Source organism: Anopheles moucheti, chromosome 3 (assembly GCF_943734755.1).
Source record: "Anopheles moucheti chromosome 3, idAnoMoucSN_F20_07, whole genome shotgun sequence".
Classification (NCBI taxonomy): domain Eukaryota; kingdom Metazoa; phylum Arthropoda; class Insecta; order Diptera; family Culicidae; genus Anopheles; species Anopheles moucheti.
The window spans coordinates 85,233,978-85,250,408 of record NC_069141.1 but is presented as its reverse complement, the minus strand read 5'-3'; the positions used below and the strand labels follow the sequence as shown (position 1 = coordinate 85,250,408).

The following is a 16,431-nucleotide window of genomic DNA, read 5'->3' as shown; positions in this document are numbered from 1 at the left end:
CATTTCAACAATGTAACGCTAAACAACGTTCCTATCTTCCACATTATAAACGAGCTACACGGAAAATAATCTATGGAAAACAGATGCAACCGAACCGATTCTTCGAAACGACGTCGAAATATCTGCAAACCCACGCAGCTCCTCCCGTTCTTAGTAGACGAATTATACGGCCGCGTGAAGGAAATCACACAAACAAGGATGAAGTAATCAACTTATATTGGTATATATTTCTCCATTAACTCTTCCCGTATATGCCTAACGCTCTTCCTCTTTCGTCTTCAGTACGATCATCATAAACAAAATTAAAAACGATTTATAAAAACTCCCCGGCTTGATGTGAATTCGAGAAACCAACACACTAAGCACCGTGCAGAAGAAAGTACAGTGATCTGCTTAGCTTTAACCGACAAAAAAAATCAACGGGTTAATTTTGTATTCTGTTATTTGCCCCTTTTTTTCTTATGCTTACATCATTTCATCAATTAGCTCTAGCATACCCTCGTACACAAGCGCACATGCAGTTTCGCCGTTGGTTGAACAAATAAATCCAAACCACCCTTTCGATTCGCAAATCAAACATGGCACCACTCACGAAGCTTCTCGGTGCTTGATTTTGCTAGAAAAAAAACGAGCGTCTTTCTATTATCAGCACCGCCGTTTTACGCTACATCGTTTTCTATGGGGTGAATTAATTGTTTGTCCTTTGTTTTTCGTGTACGGGGTACCGTTTGCGCATGAATCGTAAGTGGGGAAAGGGGAAAAGAGCTGAAGGAAAGAGCCAGTTCACTCTTAACACTAGAACCATTCTTAACAGTATCGCTCTAATCTGTGCCTATAGCGAGCAATAGTAGTAGCAATTAGCAGCAGCAATATCTGCAGTATTAGTAGTAGAAGTAGAAGTAGTTTATCACAGGTATCTTTTCCGACCATGGTGTTTATCCGCCATGGAGGGTGGAAATGAAGAGAATATGATCGCCAGGCTGAAGGATGTAGTCGGTTTCACCCTGTGTGTGAGGAAAAGGAAGGAAATCAACACCGGAATAAGACACAGACAAATTTCAAAGACAATACAATCATGGTGAAATGGTCAATTCCCATTGCTTACCATCAGGTCCCAGTCGGTATCGTTGATCATGACCAAGATGCCGGGCCGAACGCTTTTATCCTGGAGGAACAGATTCGCATCACCGGTCAGCAGATTATCTCGCAACCATCGGAGCATCTCCTCGAGCAATACTGTCAGCACAGGATTAGAAACATTATGCGTTAACACAGAACACCTTCAAACAACCTCTTACGAAAGGTAGCAGAACACGCGCACACACTTTCCGGGACACACTTACCTATTTTTGATCCATCTAACGGTACGGTGTGTTCCTTCACACCACCGAAAAGTGTTTCCGCTCCACCACTGTTTTGCGGGAGGAAACAGAAAAAAAACACATAAAAATGAAACAAACTCGGTCATAGCGCGGAAACGAAGCGAAAAGAAAATGAATGGCCGTAGGAATAGGTTTGCTTTCGAAATGCTGCTGCTGGGTTGATGCTGGATGACGGCAGCAGAAGAAACATTTCATCTGTGACGCACGCTCACCTGAACTCGATGGTAACGGTAGAGCCACCCGAAATCACCTCATCATCAATGGAATCGTCCATTCTGCTTCTGGCACCAATGATGAACCGTTTATCTGGCAAAAGATTAAATCTAATCGCACTTATCGAGCCTTCAGTAAAGTGTTTCTATTCTGCAAATCGTCACTGCACTTTCTGTTATGTTCCTGTACGGAAACCGTTCGATACTGTGCCGGTAAACGATTAAGCAGCGTCGCAACCGCAGATACTATCGTTCCGGATGCGTATGAAAAACTGACTGTTTTCCCTGCGAGCAGCTGTTGCTTATACAGTTTGTGGTTGATCTTCGTCTGCGGGAGTAAATGTTCACACCACCTTAAACCCGTGTTCGTGCAATGCTCGCGTTATTTTGTCGATCTTGCGCGGTACGGAGATGCTTCTCCTCACGCAAACGATCTTGCGTGATCGGTCGGTAGCCTGGGATGAGTAAGTGGAAAAAGTATCAGTAAGTTTTTTGCTCAATGAATGATGAATTTGCCGCTACAGACGCTCACACTGAATGAAAAAAACGGCGCAAGGATGAGAAACAGGCTGAAAATAAACGTTTTCGTATAGTTTTCTGCTACGCACCCTCGTGGAAAACACGTAAATACGATGACGTTTTGTAACCGGTCACGTTTGTAAACATCAACAAGTTCAGCTTCATTCGCATGTTGCTTTGTAAATTACATTAGATTTTATATGTAAAGATTGGTTAAGTTAAGATTTTTGTTTTGTTGCCTAAATAAATTAATCATTTCTCACAAAACTACAATTTTTCTAAGTCGATAATAATTATAAATAATCATTTTCCATAGTCGTTTCTGAAGGGAGAGCGCCCTGTCACAACAAACACCGTGCACTGTCAGCTGTGTTTATTTTACTTTCCATTGCCCAGAACCAATCCAAAAGAGAATACGAAAACGGAAATTTTGTGCTGCTGATAAATGATTATAGTAACAGCAGATAAACGCAACTAATCAGCTACTGCAGTTAGTCATCACAAATCTTCAACGACAGTCTGCTCAGCATCGCTGCGCATCGGTATTGCAATCGTGCCAGTTGGTCCAAAACTACGTCATCGCATCACATCGTCATCATTGTCAGCCAGAACGATATTTATTTTTAAAGAATTTCAACTACACACCAAAGAACTGCCAAGATGGGTGAAAGTGTAAGTGAAGAAATTTGATTCGATGTGTTTTTGTCTCTACGATTCTTTTTTATTGGTTTCTTTTTTTGCAGGTCGATTCTAAAACGCGCCTCGAGGAAGGTAGAAATATACATCCGGCGTTGAAAAAGCTTCTCGAATGGGACGTCGTTGTAACGAAACAGTTTGTCAGCTTTATGCTGAACTTTGTGCCACTACGCTCACTTCGCACGCACTGCAAGGTTCTGGAGTATTCGTGCCATGGGATCGCTTGGCTGGCCGGATGGTTGGCATTCTGCTGGATGATCGATAAGCCGGAATGGTATCAGATGCAGGTGAACCTGTTCATCGGGTTGCTGACGGACATTATAATGGTGGCGGTGATAAAGGCAGCAACACGCCGCCGTCGGCCAGCTATAAACGATGACCCGCTTTGCTTTGGTCCGGATAAATTTAGCTTCCCATCGGGCCATGTTTCTCGCGGTGTGTTCATCACGACATTTCTAATCGTACTCGATCCGGTAATGATTGTGCTGTGGCCTCCGCTGCTAGCATGGACTGTGGCGCTGTGTATTTCTCGGCTGATTCTCTATCGTCATCACATTTTGGACGTGATCGGTGGCATTCTCCTGGGGCTGTTCAACGCGTTACTGATTTCGATTCTTTGGTTTGACCAGGAGGGTAGCGTTTGGTTGATCAACTGGATCACAGACGAACGTGTGGCGGGTGCAGAATATGCTGTGTGAAATGTTACTATCAATGTAAAATCTATTTATGAATAAACGACAAGCCACTTTGTCATTAAACACTTAAGCATCACCATCTCTCCATTTGTGATTCGCTGTTTATTGCTTCTAGAAGGTAAATATTTCGACTGCTTTCGGTACGAGAGTTATCCGCACGGGACGCACTTCGTAAGCCTCGTTGTCGATAGAGTAGTAAAGCTCCGGGTCGCTCTCTTCCACCTTGAGGCGTTCTGGCAAAAGTTCCACCGTACGCACGCTGATGTTTTCCTGGCTGGGACAGTCGAAGAACTTCCGATTGTTCACACGGCCCCAACTACCGCCAATGAAGCTAAAGCTGGAATCCACCTGCTCTCCAACGAGCACGTCCAGTTTCGTAGATGTTTCATTCTTCTCACTGTCCTTTTCTTCCACTGCTACGTTGCCCGTTTTAATTACAAGTTCCGATGGGTCCACCTCTAGTTCGTGCCGAATGGAGCATCTTTCGTTAATGATTTTGCTGTAATCCGTCTTGGGAGCAGTTTTAGCACGTGGCACAAATACCGACCACCATCTGCGTGGTTGTTGATCCTGTTTTTTTGCGGCCGTCCATTGATCATCCATGTCTTTGTAGCAATTACTGCATCCACTGCACGGTTCCGTGTAAGCAATCTTCGCCTTGCAATTCCACGTGTGTGCCCCATCGAATGCATTGAAAAGGAACGCGGTGTAGTCGCGCAACGAAGCCGTGTACCAATATTTATCCCTAAGGGCGAGAATGTCCCGGAAAGCACCCCATTGTAGTGCACCGACTGCATAAACTGGCTTCTCCGGAGGGCTTTCATCGGCCGCACTTGGTAATACCTCGATACGCATAACGTCTGTCTTTTCCTTCTTTCCGGCAATGACCGCATACGCCGCATTAGCCATGGTACGAACATTTTCCAGATCGGAATTTTTGGCACCCTCCGCCGAGAACAGTTTCACGGCGAGAGTATTAGTACGACCGAGCGGTAGTACGCCTATCGGACATTGAGCACCATCCTGGCGACGTTTCATTCCGGAAACCGCTTCCGAAAGGGTTCCATCACCGCCTCCGACGATCAAAGCATCGGGAAGGTTGGCTAGCTCCTCAACATAGCGACGGGCGTGTCCTTCGGAGTCGGTTTTAACAACGTCCACCTCGAAGCCAGCGAGATGCAGAATCGGTTCGCAGTAGTTGCGAAACTAAAAAGGAAAGGTTAATTATTTCTACCTACATTGTCTATGTCTGCTTGCTATGTCTGATTCATTTGTTATACTGACATCTTCTTCTGACGATTTACGATTCGCGGCCGGATTGAGAATCACCAACACTTTCGGTGATCTCTGATTTAGCCCTATCTTCACATCGCCATACCGTGTTGCTTCCGTGCAATAATAACGCATAAGTTGTTTGATTCTGAAATACAACACGCCATGTAAATAGGAGCTTGATGCAATACTTTACCCGAACTTACTCATATTTCTCGTTCGAATACGACACACCGTATGCCAGGGCACTAGCAAAGACTGTCGATTTCTTCCAGTTGTTTCTCACGGCTTTGGCAAACCGTATCACAAAAGCCATTTCGGGACTGCTTCTTTGCAAATCAGCGATAGAAAACGGTTTCTTTTTACCGGTAAAACATGTTATTTAACAAAGTGGCGCACCATCGTGGTTCAAAATGCGTTCATAGACGATCGTAGGGAGAAAAGTGACATTTTGGTTGTGTAAGATGTAAACAAAAACTTTCGATCCCTTCGGAAACGGGCCGACAATCAACCTCATCTTGTTCGCATTCGATTTCAACGTTTTTCTCCTATTCAAGTCAATCTGAAAATTAACAAATTGTATAATTCAAATACACCTTAAAATTATGTATTTTTAAAATTCGTTTCAACTATATTAGTTGTTTTACAACGGCTCCATTCAAATCGGTGATTTGGAAAGTACTGGGCCGCATGCTGTAAACCCACAATCCTGCAGCACCGAACCTGGTTGTTGTCAAACAGCAGGCAGCAAAGTGCATAAATATTCTGAAAAGTTCATCAAATGTTTGTTGTAAATTGTTCGGCGTATTTTAATTAGAAAACGTACTTTTGTAATCCGTTTTTCGTTGCTCATTAAGCAGTGTGGAAAGTGGTTTTAACTGTGTGTCGCGCAACAGCATCGCGCACAGGAAAAAACACGGACATCTTGGCTGCAGAGCATACACTGGGGTGGCATTACATCGGCCATCATCATCGTCATTGTTGGTTCTTCCACCGTACACGCTCGCTCGGAAGCTAATTCCGCTGCATCCGGGGAGGAGGAATCGATCGTTCTCGTCTCTGTGCCGTTGATTGCTGATCGAAATTGTTTGCTCAAACGTATGCACTGTGGCTGTGTGGAGTTATTGCGGTGCACTTACATCGATTTCAAGATGTCGACCGATCGTAAAGCAGTGTTGTAGAAATTAAAGTCCTGTTTAGTTCTGGAATGTTTTACGTACGAAAACAGTGCTGTAGAAAATGAAATCGAGCAAAGGTGTAGTTGGTGCTGTAAAATCACGGGCACATACTGCAACCAGTCGATCGAATCGAGCGGTGTAACAAGCGCCTTCATCTAAAGTGATCATATCCGTTCGTGTGTTTTTGGTTGAAATTTATTCCTTTCCCGTCCCGAAAAAGTGTTCGCTATCAAGTGTGTTGTGCTGTTCTGCGTGTAAGATAATTCCACATTTATCACGTTATCGAGTGTGTTTCACATTTCGGTTCGACACTCCTCAGGCCAGCTTCTACACTTCTGCCCGGCTCGCCCGCCTGTGGCCGTCACCGCTTATCAAGCGAAGCAAGCAAGTGTTTCCATCCGTTTCCATCGCCAAACCCCCGGAGGGATTTATTGCATCGATCGCAGCATAGACAGCGAAGAAACGCGAGGTATAAAAAAAATCATAAAAAGAAAATCACGCAGCATTCTGTTTGTGCCTTTGTGACGTGCATTGTGTCGCTGGGGCGTAAAGAGCGATTGATAAAAGAATTCATTGTAAGCGAACGCGATTCACCCGCACCGGGACCGACGGGTTTATTGCGAGGAAGTTTTGTCTGTGTATGCATATTTAGCGTATGAATCAACAACATCAGCTGCGAAGCAGTGGCAGCAGCGCTGGAATCGACAACCCATCGGTGTACTTTGTGTGAGCACTAGAAGGGACGCATTACTTGTGAAGCCAGTTGGAAAGAGGAGATTAATCGGCAGAACAAGATCATCGCAAACAAATCGACCTGCCTCGTCTTGCGGTGACGATGTTGGGCGTGGACGGTAGCACCCCGCACTAGAAGGGCAACTCCCTGCTGAATCCAACCACAAAAACACTCACACAAGTGCCTACACGAGAGTAAAAATCAACATCGACAGGGAACGGGACGGGCAATATAATTACAATAATGGTCGCAGCAATCCGATCGATCGTTGATGGTGGCCGATTAGTACGAAACCTATTCCCAACCTATTAACGCAGTACCCCCATAACGGAGGAGACCACTTTCTATCGAAGGTGCAAATTTGGGACAATCCAATTCGATCGCCCTTTCCCAATCACCGACAAGGCCTAACGGAAGAGAAGATTGTAAAAAAAACAGCTAAGCAATAACACGTCGACAAAGAAACGAATCAAGTTTCGTAGACCAAATGCAACCAGCAAGCAATAGAATTGACACCCGGACATCTCTCTGTTGAGCTGACGTATAAGAAGTATACCCGAGCACCGAGAAGAACCGTGTGCCCCAAAGCAGAGTATCGGCGGCACAGCAGCAAAACACAATTGTGAATTATTATCCTCGCAGCGCAGTGGCCCAACAGCAGATGGCTTCGACGAATAAAGAGGTCTACCATGAAGGCTGGCTCATCAAATCGCCACCGACGAAACGTATCTGGCGTGCGGTGAGTCACCAGCATATATTTATTATTCCCTTTCCCTCCGTTTCCACACACCTGCCCAAACCCATACTCCCTTCGGTCATCTTCTGGTTTTACGGGTTTTTTTTTTATTTGGTCGATTCGCGAGGATTCGCACGCCTCCGGAATATGGCAACTGGCTGCCGACCTTGACCGCACACGGTGCGCCGTGTCTGCGTGGTGTAAGACTCATCATGATCGGGGAAAAGGTGGTTACCACCACACCACAGCGCCGTATTTTTCGCCTTCTAGAGTAGGCGCTGCTAATTTTAACAACGCGTAAAAGCGTGGCAAACGTGATGGAGAACAAATGATCGGGCGCCCGCGATTATGTGTATGGGAAATGATCTTCGCGTGTTGCGGAGCTAGAACATTAATTTTGTGTTAAAATTGAAGTAGAACCGAATGGAACAATATGGGCCCCACATTTCATGGCCTACAAACAATGATGGTGTCTGAATGAATTGGAGGGATAGTTGTGACTTTAATTACTTCCATAATCCCCAGCGTGTATTCGACAGGAAAGAGGATCCACACCGGACATGTTAATGGGACGTCCATTATTGAAGATACCTTTGCAAAATATTTATAACTTCAAATAATTAGTATATTGAATGAAGTCTTTGTCACAGTGTTTAGCAGCTTTGGAATTCTATGTATTGATTAAAGGATAGAATGTTCCCACTTACAGCAGGATTGGGAGTTTAATTACATGCCCACACACTGGAGAATATCTTGGAACTTTGGCCAATAGTAGGATCAACTTAAAATAATAGATTACTACTGGAATTCAGCACGACAAACGACGGGGAAACCAGACCCGCATATTAGTACGAAAAATGTTGTCCCTCTTCGCTTTCTGTTGTGGGCGATCATCTTCATTTTCCCATCATCTTCAAACCTTCATTCTATCCCGTCTAATTAGATACCCATCATAATATCCGTGCGTTTAAGCGATAGAGAGAATAAAAAAGACGATGAGGAAACACACCGGGCATTGAAGATTGTGTCGAAATACGAGAAACGATCACGTTGTTGTGTGATGTTGTTCTCCCGTTGCTTCTTGTGCCGGTATCGTTGCCCTATGATCTTGAGTCTTGGGCCGCGTTCGGCGATGATCCTCTCCCTTGGCGGTGATCCGATTCGATACTCTTCCGCACTGGCGTTCGGTTCTGGTGGTCGATGGAGCCCACCCAGGTAGAAGTTGTGCGTTTGCGTGCGTACGAAACGGGAAAGAAAGTCTAGGGCTTGGAATAAGGTCTCTCAACATGTGCTCTTTTTTTCTCACACGAGACGTTAGTGTGTTTTTTTGCTTTGTCTCAAAATTATTATCATCAGATGTGATAAATTCCATGCATGTGCAAGGGAATGGGACATCGATACGAATAGGCACCCGCTAAAGTTAACCCCATTCGATGGACCTTGAAAGTTTGAACGAATAGGCTAACCGGAACCAGAAACTCCATTGAAATAGAACCCTCTGGATGCCGGATCAGATGTAACAATATACGACACGAAGAATAGATCCCGATGCAAAGTACACGGGGGTTCGTTTCCCAATGGTATTAGCCATTTCACTAGCAAGCCGTTTGAAGCTGAATCACTTCCAATTTATCGGCTTACACACAACTCCCCTTTGCACAAGTGGAGCAAATCTGTTTGCTTTTGTTCCTACGGTTTCTACGGTCGGTCGGGGACACGTTTTAGCACGACGACAAGTGACGACTCATCAGCATCTCAAATGCACCACACAGAACGTCGCCAATAAACGACAACGCCATGATGAGCAGTTCGCCTTTTATATGCCATAATCCGTATCAGCATCATCGCTGTCGCCGGTCTATTCGGTTCATTGATGAGATGAGGTTTCCCATTTGCTCTCTCCACCGTTGATGATGCTATCGCGACGATTGCCAACAATTGCATGCTCTTCCCAACCGCCCTCGAAACTCAGGCCTGAAGGTCTCCCCACTTCCTCACCGTTTCCACCACCCTTTCGCCTGATAACATACCCATTTCCAGTGAAAAATGAAGCGCATAATACCGAACGGCCGCCAGACGCTGGCCACAAAGGTTGGATGCGCAATGCAGGTCAGACGTTCAACGCAATTTGTGACCTCCGATGGAAGATGAACTCCCCGGCGGCAAGCAGTGGTAGGTGGGAACCCGAACCCGAATAAAAAAAACACGATCTTGTATAAACAAACGGCCCTCAGCGTTTGTTCGCATTAAACATTCTATTGAGCGCCGGAGCTATTTACCGCGCTACAGGCTGCTAAATAGTAAATCGTACCCAAGTTTCCGTGACCTTTGATCTTGCATCACATCACTTTTGCGCACTGTTCGGCAGTGTTTGTGCATTTATTTATTTTTTTAAACATTAAAATAGAGCTTACAACAGCTTGCGATGGGAAAATTGGAGCACACTTTATACTGCTGTTGGCAACACGATCAATATTGTATAATTATGATTTATGATACCGGGTACAATGAAAACTGGGTTGAATTCAAATGACATTAAATTTAAACAAAATTTCGCACTCAGCACTTATCCGCAGCTTGCTAAAGGTTTAGTTGCTTTAAGTGCTTTAAGTATGATCTTCATATGGGAAGAACATTTTATGTGCGTCGATCTCACAAAGAAGCTGTCACTATCGCCTTTATACGTGGCATTTAATTCTGAAGCTGCGGAAACCCTATGATAATTAGCGTTTCTTTTGAGTTCTACGATCGAATAGAGTAGAGCCCTGCATTAGTCTCCCTTTGTTGCTACACGAAATCATCGTTGACATGTATTATGTGTCATCCAAAACTCAAGTCATCGTTGTCCATTTTCCCAGCTCGCTTATAATGATGAAGCATGGTGGGATCTGTTCATTCTGGAATGGGACACATCAACCCTTTGGAACAGCGAGAAGTGTCCAACCAATCGACCAGCCGTGTGTTGTGTATGCGTGGCCAAGACACCCAATTTTGTAGCGGATCAGCTTAATTAGTTCCTTTCAGCGAGACGCTTCAGTGGACTTTATTTAACCAATTCGAGGCAGGGAGGACTGCTCTGCTGTCTGTGGCATCTGATGAGTATGGGCCGTTATCTCGCATTTCCAATCGTCTGCACAGTTTGATTCACTCAATTGCAGTTGGAATGTGCTGCGATGATGATCGTTGCTGTGCTGAGGAAGATCTCGACGCGTTTCATCTTCTCCATCCCTCTCAGCAGCTTGCAGTGTACGATGGAGATCGACCCCGCGTTCTTCGGGGATGTTTACCCAACCAGCACCCGGGCAATGCGTCGTCCCTTTGTAACGGAGAATATACGTTCTCCGTAGATCGATTTCCTCCTGCAATGGAGAACTGACCTCCCGCGAACTTCATGCTCACGGAAATTGTCCGATCTTACGTACTAAAAATAGCTCCGATTTTGTCTAAACTAAACGGTTCTTGCCCAGTCCCTCCCTTGGCGATGGTTTGCAGTGGAGCGCTTCGGAAGGGACAGACAGACCGCGGAGAGGGAAATAGCTCTCGGTTAGGGCGTTTGGGTGTCCATTCACTTTTTCGAATTTTCGCTTGTCGCGCTAATGAAAGACAGTTTTCGCGGTTCATTCAGGGTAAACGGTTCGTCGTCGGCGCGCGTTCATTACAACGCGCGCGCTCCGGTCAGTGTTGCGAGGTGAGGGAACTACAGCACACTCACACACGTGTGTACGCATGTGTTTCAATGTTGCGTATGGGGTAGGTTTATGCTGATGTAGCAGAAACGGTGGAAGGGGGAGATAAAGCGCCATTGCTGTGTGTGGTGAATCAGTTCGCGTTTCGAGCGGCGGTGATTGTGTGCCTTCGATAGCTCAGTTGGTAGAGCGGTGGACTGTAGAAAGTATGAAAAATATAGTAATCCATAGGTCACTGGTTCAAATCCGGTTCGAAGGAGAGTGAGAGAATATTTTTTATAGCGTGTGTTCTTTTTTTGTTACCTTTGTGAGCCATCTATGACGGTTGCTATGGATTTGATGCTTTCGTCAACAGCATAGCTTTCTATGATCAAAGGTGTGTGAATAGTGACGGGAATTTTATTCTCGCTAGCCGATCACTAAGCAAATCAGTCACCACCACCACCGGAAATTGAAACTATCGCGCCTGGTGTGTGTATTGTTTGTTTAGCCCGTACGCGGCCACGGTCTCCGTCTCCGAATGATTCATTTCGCATTCGACTCACATCTGTCTCCGGCAACAAAGTGAGTTTGTTTATCGATTCGGGTCGATGTAGGCAGCGTGTTGGGTTCTCACTATTTCCAAAACAAGCGCGCGCAACACTCGATTCCGTTGAACCGAACAAAGTCGCAGAAATTATGTCATCCTTTCGCGGTGAAGAAAACAATTCCCACTCCCCGTACGCGCCCGGATATACGATCGTGTATTAATTCATGCTCGATGCTGCTCTGCTCTTCTCTGTCTGTTGCCCTTTCCAATACTTTGACTATATTGTTTTTTGTCCAGTCCCGCACCAACCATAAATGCCATCGCTCGTGCTGCGACCCGTCCTACATATATGCCAATCGAATGCGTACTAGCCGATTCTAGTCATCTCTTTCTTATGCTGTGTTTCCTCGTGTTCTGTTTCATTATGGCAGCGATGGCGAAGGCGTTGGTTCACGCTCAAGCAGGGTGAGCTGCCCGGTCAGTTCTTTCTCGAGTACTACACCGACCGCAAATGCCGTAAGCTGAAAGGCATCATCGATCTCGACCAGTGCGAACAAGTGGACGCTGGGCTGCGGCTCGATCGGCAGAAGGAAAAGTACGCACACATGTTCGACGTGAAGACACCGACCCGTACCTACTATCTGGCCGCGGACACCGAGGAAGACATGCGCGGATGGGTGAACTGTATCTGCCAGGTGTGCAGCCTGCAGGAAACACAAACCGTCGACGATCGGCCATGTAAGTGTAACGTCACGGAATGAAAACGCCTTTCAGTGTCTTTAATCGTTTCGTTTACTGTTTTTAGATTACAATATCGGTGCAATCAATATGACGGATGCGGTTAACATGGCGGACACGGTAGTCGAGACGAGACCACCAGCAAGATCCACCAGTAACGGTGTCGCAATAACAGCAACGGAAACGGACGTGTCGAACGAAACAGAAACCACCATGCTGAATCATTCGGTGGCGGGTGAAGCAACAGCAGACCAGCAGTCGCAACCACAGCCTGCACAGTCGCAGCAAAAGCGCACCCCAGCAGCGTACAACCCATACGGCACGTACCAGAACGAGGAAATGATGGGTTTCCGTTCGATGGATTACACCAACCGGGAGACGATCATCTGCGAGGCGAAGTTGGGTCTACCCGCATCAAACGCGGCAGAAGCATACTCCAATTTGGACGTCATTATCGAACGCTCGCAGTCGCTGCGTGGTAAACCGAGCTCGAAAAGCGGTGAATCGTCCTCTTCTCCGGCTACGAATGGCATTGGCACTGGTAGCCCGATGGTACACCATATGCGCACACAATCGCTTAATATTGAGCAGCATCAACAGCAGCAACGCGGTGGAAAGAAAATCCCGGAGAATCTTAAGCTATCCGATCGATCCCCGTCGACGAGTGCGTTCGATAGTGGGCCGGAACAACCGTCCCCGGCGCTGAGCACCTCGTCCGGTCCGTACATACCGATCAGTGAGTGTTATTCGGGCAGTCCGGTTACACCGCTGAATTCGCTGGATCCGCGGTTCTACGAGACACCGCGCAGTCACACCAACATTGGCTTCAATCTCGTCAACAATGAGCAGCCGTACTCGCCAAAGAGAAACAACGTCGGCGGAGGACCGCTGGCAGCGACCGGTAATGGTGGACCATCGTCACTGGCGGTGACGATGAAAGGAGTTGGACTACCGATTAGTGGCAGCGGTAAATCTAGTCCGTCCGATTCGGAAAGTGTGTTTACGGATGACGAATGGACGGCAGCGGGATCGCCGAGCGATGGAACGCGGAGCGGAAAAGAGGGAGGTGGCCGTGGCGGTGGAGGTTCTAGTGGAAAAGGTGGAACGATCGATCGAAACACCCGTCCGTCGGATAGCTCGATCGAGAACGATGCCGTCGGTTGGACGTATGTGCAGCGCTTTTCCAAAGTGCCCAACACGGAGCAATCGCAGGCTGCAACCGCTTCCGGCAATGGAAGCGGCTTGGTGGCTACTGCGGCCGGTGCACCACCGAGACCACCCAAGCGAACGAGCATGAACTTGGAGGGCATCGAAAAGTGAGTTTTGTTCGAATGAAGATATTGTTGTGAAGAAGATGTTCACTCACACACGCTGGTGGGCCCTTTTCTTTGTTTTCGGTTACAGAACCAAGGATCTTATATCTTCCGACACGGAAAATGTTTCCCCTGCCATCGGACCGAGAGAAGCTAGTGCGGTAATTAATACTATTTTGAAAGCATACACACCAGCACCGATTTTCTTATGTATTATTGGTCTTTTCAGCATATCGAACAATTCTACGATATTCCACGATCTCATCAGCATCCGTATACCGGCAGCAGTATGCATCTGCCCGATGGGGATTTGCTCTCTCCGCTGAGTCAGTGTGATCTGGTCGCTTCCAGCACACCGAACCTGATCAGTGATTTCGGTACCGGCAGTCAGTGCGGCACGCTCGGACGTCCACGGCCCCATTGCTACACGAACGCAGCCCCAACAAAGGTGGAAGGCAATGTGTTTCGGTTTGATTTCAGCGAACAGGTATGTACGATGGAAGTGTACCATAAGCGGATATGGTAATGTAATGTATTCCATATGCTTATTTTGCAGGCTGATTCATCAGCGCCGGCCATAAATCGTCGCCTAAAACCACGCTCTTCGTTCGATATTACCAAATCGGTCGAGTCTGTAACGCAGGGTGTTAAGCAACAGATTTCTCTCGGTGGGAATGGTTCCGCCACACCGGCTTCCGTGCCCAACAATGCCTCCGGTAGTGGTGGACAACAATCGGCCAAAAGTCCTCCAACGGTCGATCGTACACGTAAACCGGCTACTCCAAAGGTAAACAAAAAAAGTGGATTTGTTTGGAGAGAGATTGTATGTACTAATTTCCCCTTTTTTTATTCTCTCCTCCTCGCAGATCGGTACTAATTCGATGCGCCGAAAGGGTGGACCAGTTTCGTTGAATCTTGCATCGAATCAAACGACCGAAAGCACGTATGGTAACACCCAGGATGCAAACATTTCTTTGGTACGTTTTGAAAATCGTGTTTGGTGGTAGTAGTGTTATTAATGTGTGTCCTTGGTTTCTCTTTATTCTCTCGTAGCTATCCGTCATATCACCGCGAGCGGCCGGTAAAAATGAGGATCGCCTGCAGTATCTTGATCTAGACCATTCGAACAGTCCGCAAAAAACGAACCAAAACACCATCTACTCTGGTCCAAGCAGTATCGGTGGTTATGCTGGTGCGGGTGGAAATAGTACCAACCATCACCACAATCATCCCGTGGTGACTGCCAGTTCCTTATCGCATGATAGCGGTGCAGGATCGTCACGGCATCATCATCATCATCGGGATGGTGATACGGGCACCGCAAAACCAACCGTTCAAACTAGCCGCACACCGTACACGACGGTTGATTTCGTTAAAACCGATGCCTTTAATCGGGTACGCGCGGATTCAGAACTAACGCGCGCTCAGTCACGTCTCAAGGATCAAACGTCCTAAATGTGGACGAGTCGCGCTACCAGAAATGCGCTTTCCCCAGAATGTAGTGTGTTCGTGACGGAGTGCGCGAGTGAATGCGCTTATTCATATCCACATTCAATCGTCTTCCGAAATTCATTAAGTGTCTATCGTTTACGTTCACACTTATTCGCATTGTGAACTGCTTTTGCTATTACCTTTCTGCAGAGAGAAAGCGAGAAAGATAAGATCCAACTAACTGTAGAGAAGAAGCAACAGGAAGAACATAAACCGAATGCGAACGAATCATAGCCAAGTGCAATTAATGCAAGCTCTGCCTTAACTTCTTCCTACTTCTTAAGCTTGTAGCGTTATACAACTATAAACTGGCATTTATCTTGAGAACAAAGAACGAAAAAAGGGGGAAATCTCTTAAGATGCTTTTAGCAACGGAAAAGAATGAATGTGAATCGAATATTCACACATGTCGCCTGTGATTACAAAGCAAACGTGAACGGTGGGAAACATGGAACTGGATTTTATTACATGATGGAGGCGAGCAATTGAAATAGATAGAAAACGAAAGTATTTACCAACAGGATACGAGAAAGAGAGAGCAAGACAGGCATTTAGACGATCGAATAGATTATTTCTTATATGAAATGCAGGAATGCTTTTATTGTTATGGGAAAATTGATTTAACTACAAGCAAAAGGAAAGCAATTAGATAAAATGTTGCGCAAAATGTAGGAATAGGACAAAATGCTAGCATAATTACGATCGTAAACGCTAATCGGAACGCACAAAACAACAAAGAAACATTGGATGATTAATAGCAGTAGCAAACAACAAAACTACATAGCAGCGTTTAGCTTAGATACGTTGTTTCCTATCAATAATGGAACAGGAAAAAAACAATTCCCATTAAGCTACTTCTAAAACGATAAGGCACACACCAGACTGTTTCTTTCGCATTTTTTTATACATCTTTTAACGTTTTAACTTTTTGTATCGCTTTTTGGCGATATTCTTCCAATCTTGTGTCTTCACATTTGTCTATCTTTATATTTCCTTATACTCCCGAGTGGTGTTTACGTTTTAAAATGTTTCCCACTTTTACATACTACTGATGTATTCCGTTTTCTCTACTATTATTAACTAAGCTTGTAAGCGTACACGATTTAGGTAGAACTTCTAAACTGTTTACGTTTAAAATGTTTCACGTAAATAAAACAATGCTATGAGCTCACAGCAAAGCAGCAAAAGAAATCGAGATGTCTACTTGAGTCACCTGAAACCTGAAAGTTGTCATCTTTATTTCACATTAAA

General features: G+C 45.8%; 4 protein-coding genes and 1 non-coding gene across 5 annotated transcripts; 3 read left to right on the top strand and 2 right to left on the bottom strand.

Moving 5' to 3' along the window:
• Positions 1-204: 204 nt before the first annotated feature.
• LOC128303419 (ubiquitin-related modifier 1 homolog) lies at positions 205-2,038 on the bottom strand. Its single transcript, XM_053040362.1, has 4 exons — positions 1,595-2,038; positions 1,344-1,411; positions 1,106-1,236; positions 205-1,004 (listed from the first exon to the last, which is right to left on the bottom strand). Exons 1-4 carry the CDS (start codon positions 1,654-1,656, stop codon positions 936-938), a joined length of 330 nt encoding a protein of 109 aa, XP_052896322.1. The 5' UTR covers positions 1,657-2,038; the 3' UTR covers positions 205-935.
• A 490-nt stretch (positions 2,039-2,528) lies between these two features.
• Positions 2,529-3,540, top strand: LOC128301509 (polyisoprenoid diphosphate/phosphate phosphohydrolase PLPP6). The gene is made up of 2 exons (XM_053038036.1): positions 2,529-2,785; positions 2,857-3,540. The coding sequence occupies exons 1-2, from the start codon at positions 2,774-2,776 to the stop codon at positions 3,505-3,507; spliced, it is 663 nt and encodes a 220-aa protein (XP_052893996.1). The 5' UTR covers positions 2,529-2,773; the 3' UTR covers positions 3,508-3,540.
• On the bottom strand, positions 3,353-5,188 carry LOC128301508 (acylglycerol kinase, mitochondrial). Its single transcript, XM_053038035.1, has 3 exons — positions 4,983-5,188; positions 4,789-4,924; positions 3,353-4,710 (listed from the first exon to the last, which is right to left on the bottom strand). The coding sequence occupies exons 1-3, from the start codon at positions 5,090-5,092 to the stop codon at positions 3,616-3,618; spliced, it is 1,341 nt and encodes a 446-aa protein (XP_052893995.1). The 5' UTR covers positions 5,093-5,188; the 3' UTR covers positions 3,353-3,615.
• A 1,323-nt stretch (positions 5,189-6,511) lies between these two features.
• LOC128300849 (protein daughter of sevenless) lies at positions 6,512-16,371 on the top strand. The gene is made up of 8 exons (XM_053037068.1): positions 6,512-7,426; positions 12,070-12,376; positions 12,444-13,692; positions 13,781-13,850; positions 13,919-14,176; positions 14,246-14,476; positions 14,556-14,666; positions 14,743-16,371. The coding sequence occupies exons 1-8, from the start codon at positions 7,349-7,351 to the stop codon at positions 15,142-15,144; spliced, it is 2,706 nt and encodes a 901-aa protein (XP_052893028.1). The 5' UTR covers positions 6,512-7,348; the 3' UTR covers positions 15,145-16,371.
• On the top strand, positions 11,276-11,368 carry Trnay-gua (transfer RNA tyrosine (anticodon GUA)). The gene is made up of 2 exons: positions 11,276-11,312; positions 11,333-11,368. It is a non-coding gene; the product is annotated as a tRNA-Tyr (tRNA).
• Positions 16,372-16,431: the final 60 nt, after the last annotated feature.

What these genes read in the sequence shown, in the direction of transcription:
- LOC128303419 (XM_053040362.1), bottom strand. Translation starts at nt 1,656, where the DNA reads ATGGACGATTCCATTGATGATGAGGTGATTTCGGGTGGCTCTACCGTT. An exon ending in ACCGTTACCATCGAGTTCAG is followed by an intron (nt 1,412 to 1,594) that starts GTGAGCGTGCGT and finishes CCCGCAAAACAG; the next exon opens with TGGTGGAGCGGAAACACTTT. An exon ending in ATACCGACTGGGACCTGATG is followed by an intron (nt 1,005 to 1,105) that starts GTAAGCAATGGG and finishes CCTCACACACAG; the next exon opens with GGTGAAACCGACTACATCCT.
- LOC128301508 (XM_053038035.1), bottom strand. Translation starts at nt 5,092, where the DNA reads ATGGCTTTTGTGATACGGTTTGCCAAAGCCGTGAGAAACAACTGGAAG. An exon ending in TATTCGAACGAGAAATATGA is followed by an intron (nt 4,925 to 4,982) that starts GTAAGTTCGGGT and finishes GTTGTATTTCAG; the next exon opens with AATCAAACAACTTATGCGTT. An exon ending in GTAAATCGTCAGAAGAAGAT is followed by an intron (nt 4,711 to 4,788) that starts GTCAGTATAACA and finishes TTTCCTTTTTAG; the next exon opens with TTTCGCAACTACTGCGAACC.
- LOC128300849 (XM_053037068.1), top strand. Translation starts at nt 7,349, where the DNA reads ATGGCTTCGACGAATAAAGAGGTCTACCATGAAGGCTGGCTCATCAAA. An exon ending in CGAAACGTATCTGGCGTGCG is followed by an intron (nt 7,427 to 12,069) that starts GTGAGTCACCAG and finishes TCATTATGGCAG; the next exon opens with CGATGGCGAAGGCGTTGGTT. An exon ending in GACCGAGAGAAGCTAGTGCG is followed by an intron (nt 13,851 to 13,918) that starts GTAATTAATACT and finishes TGGTCTTTTCAG; the next exon opens with CATATCGAACAATTCTACGA.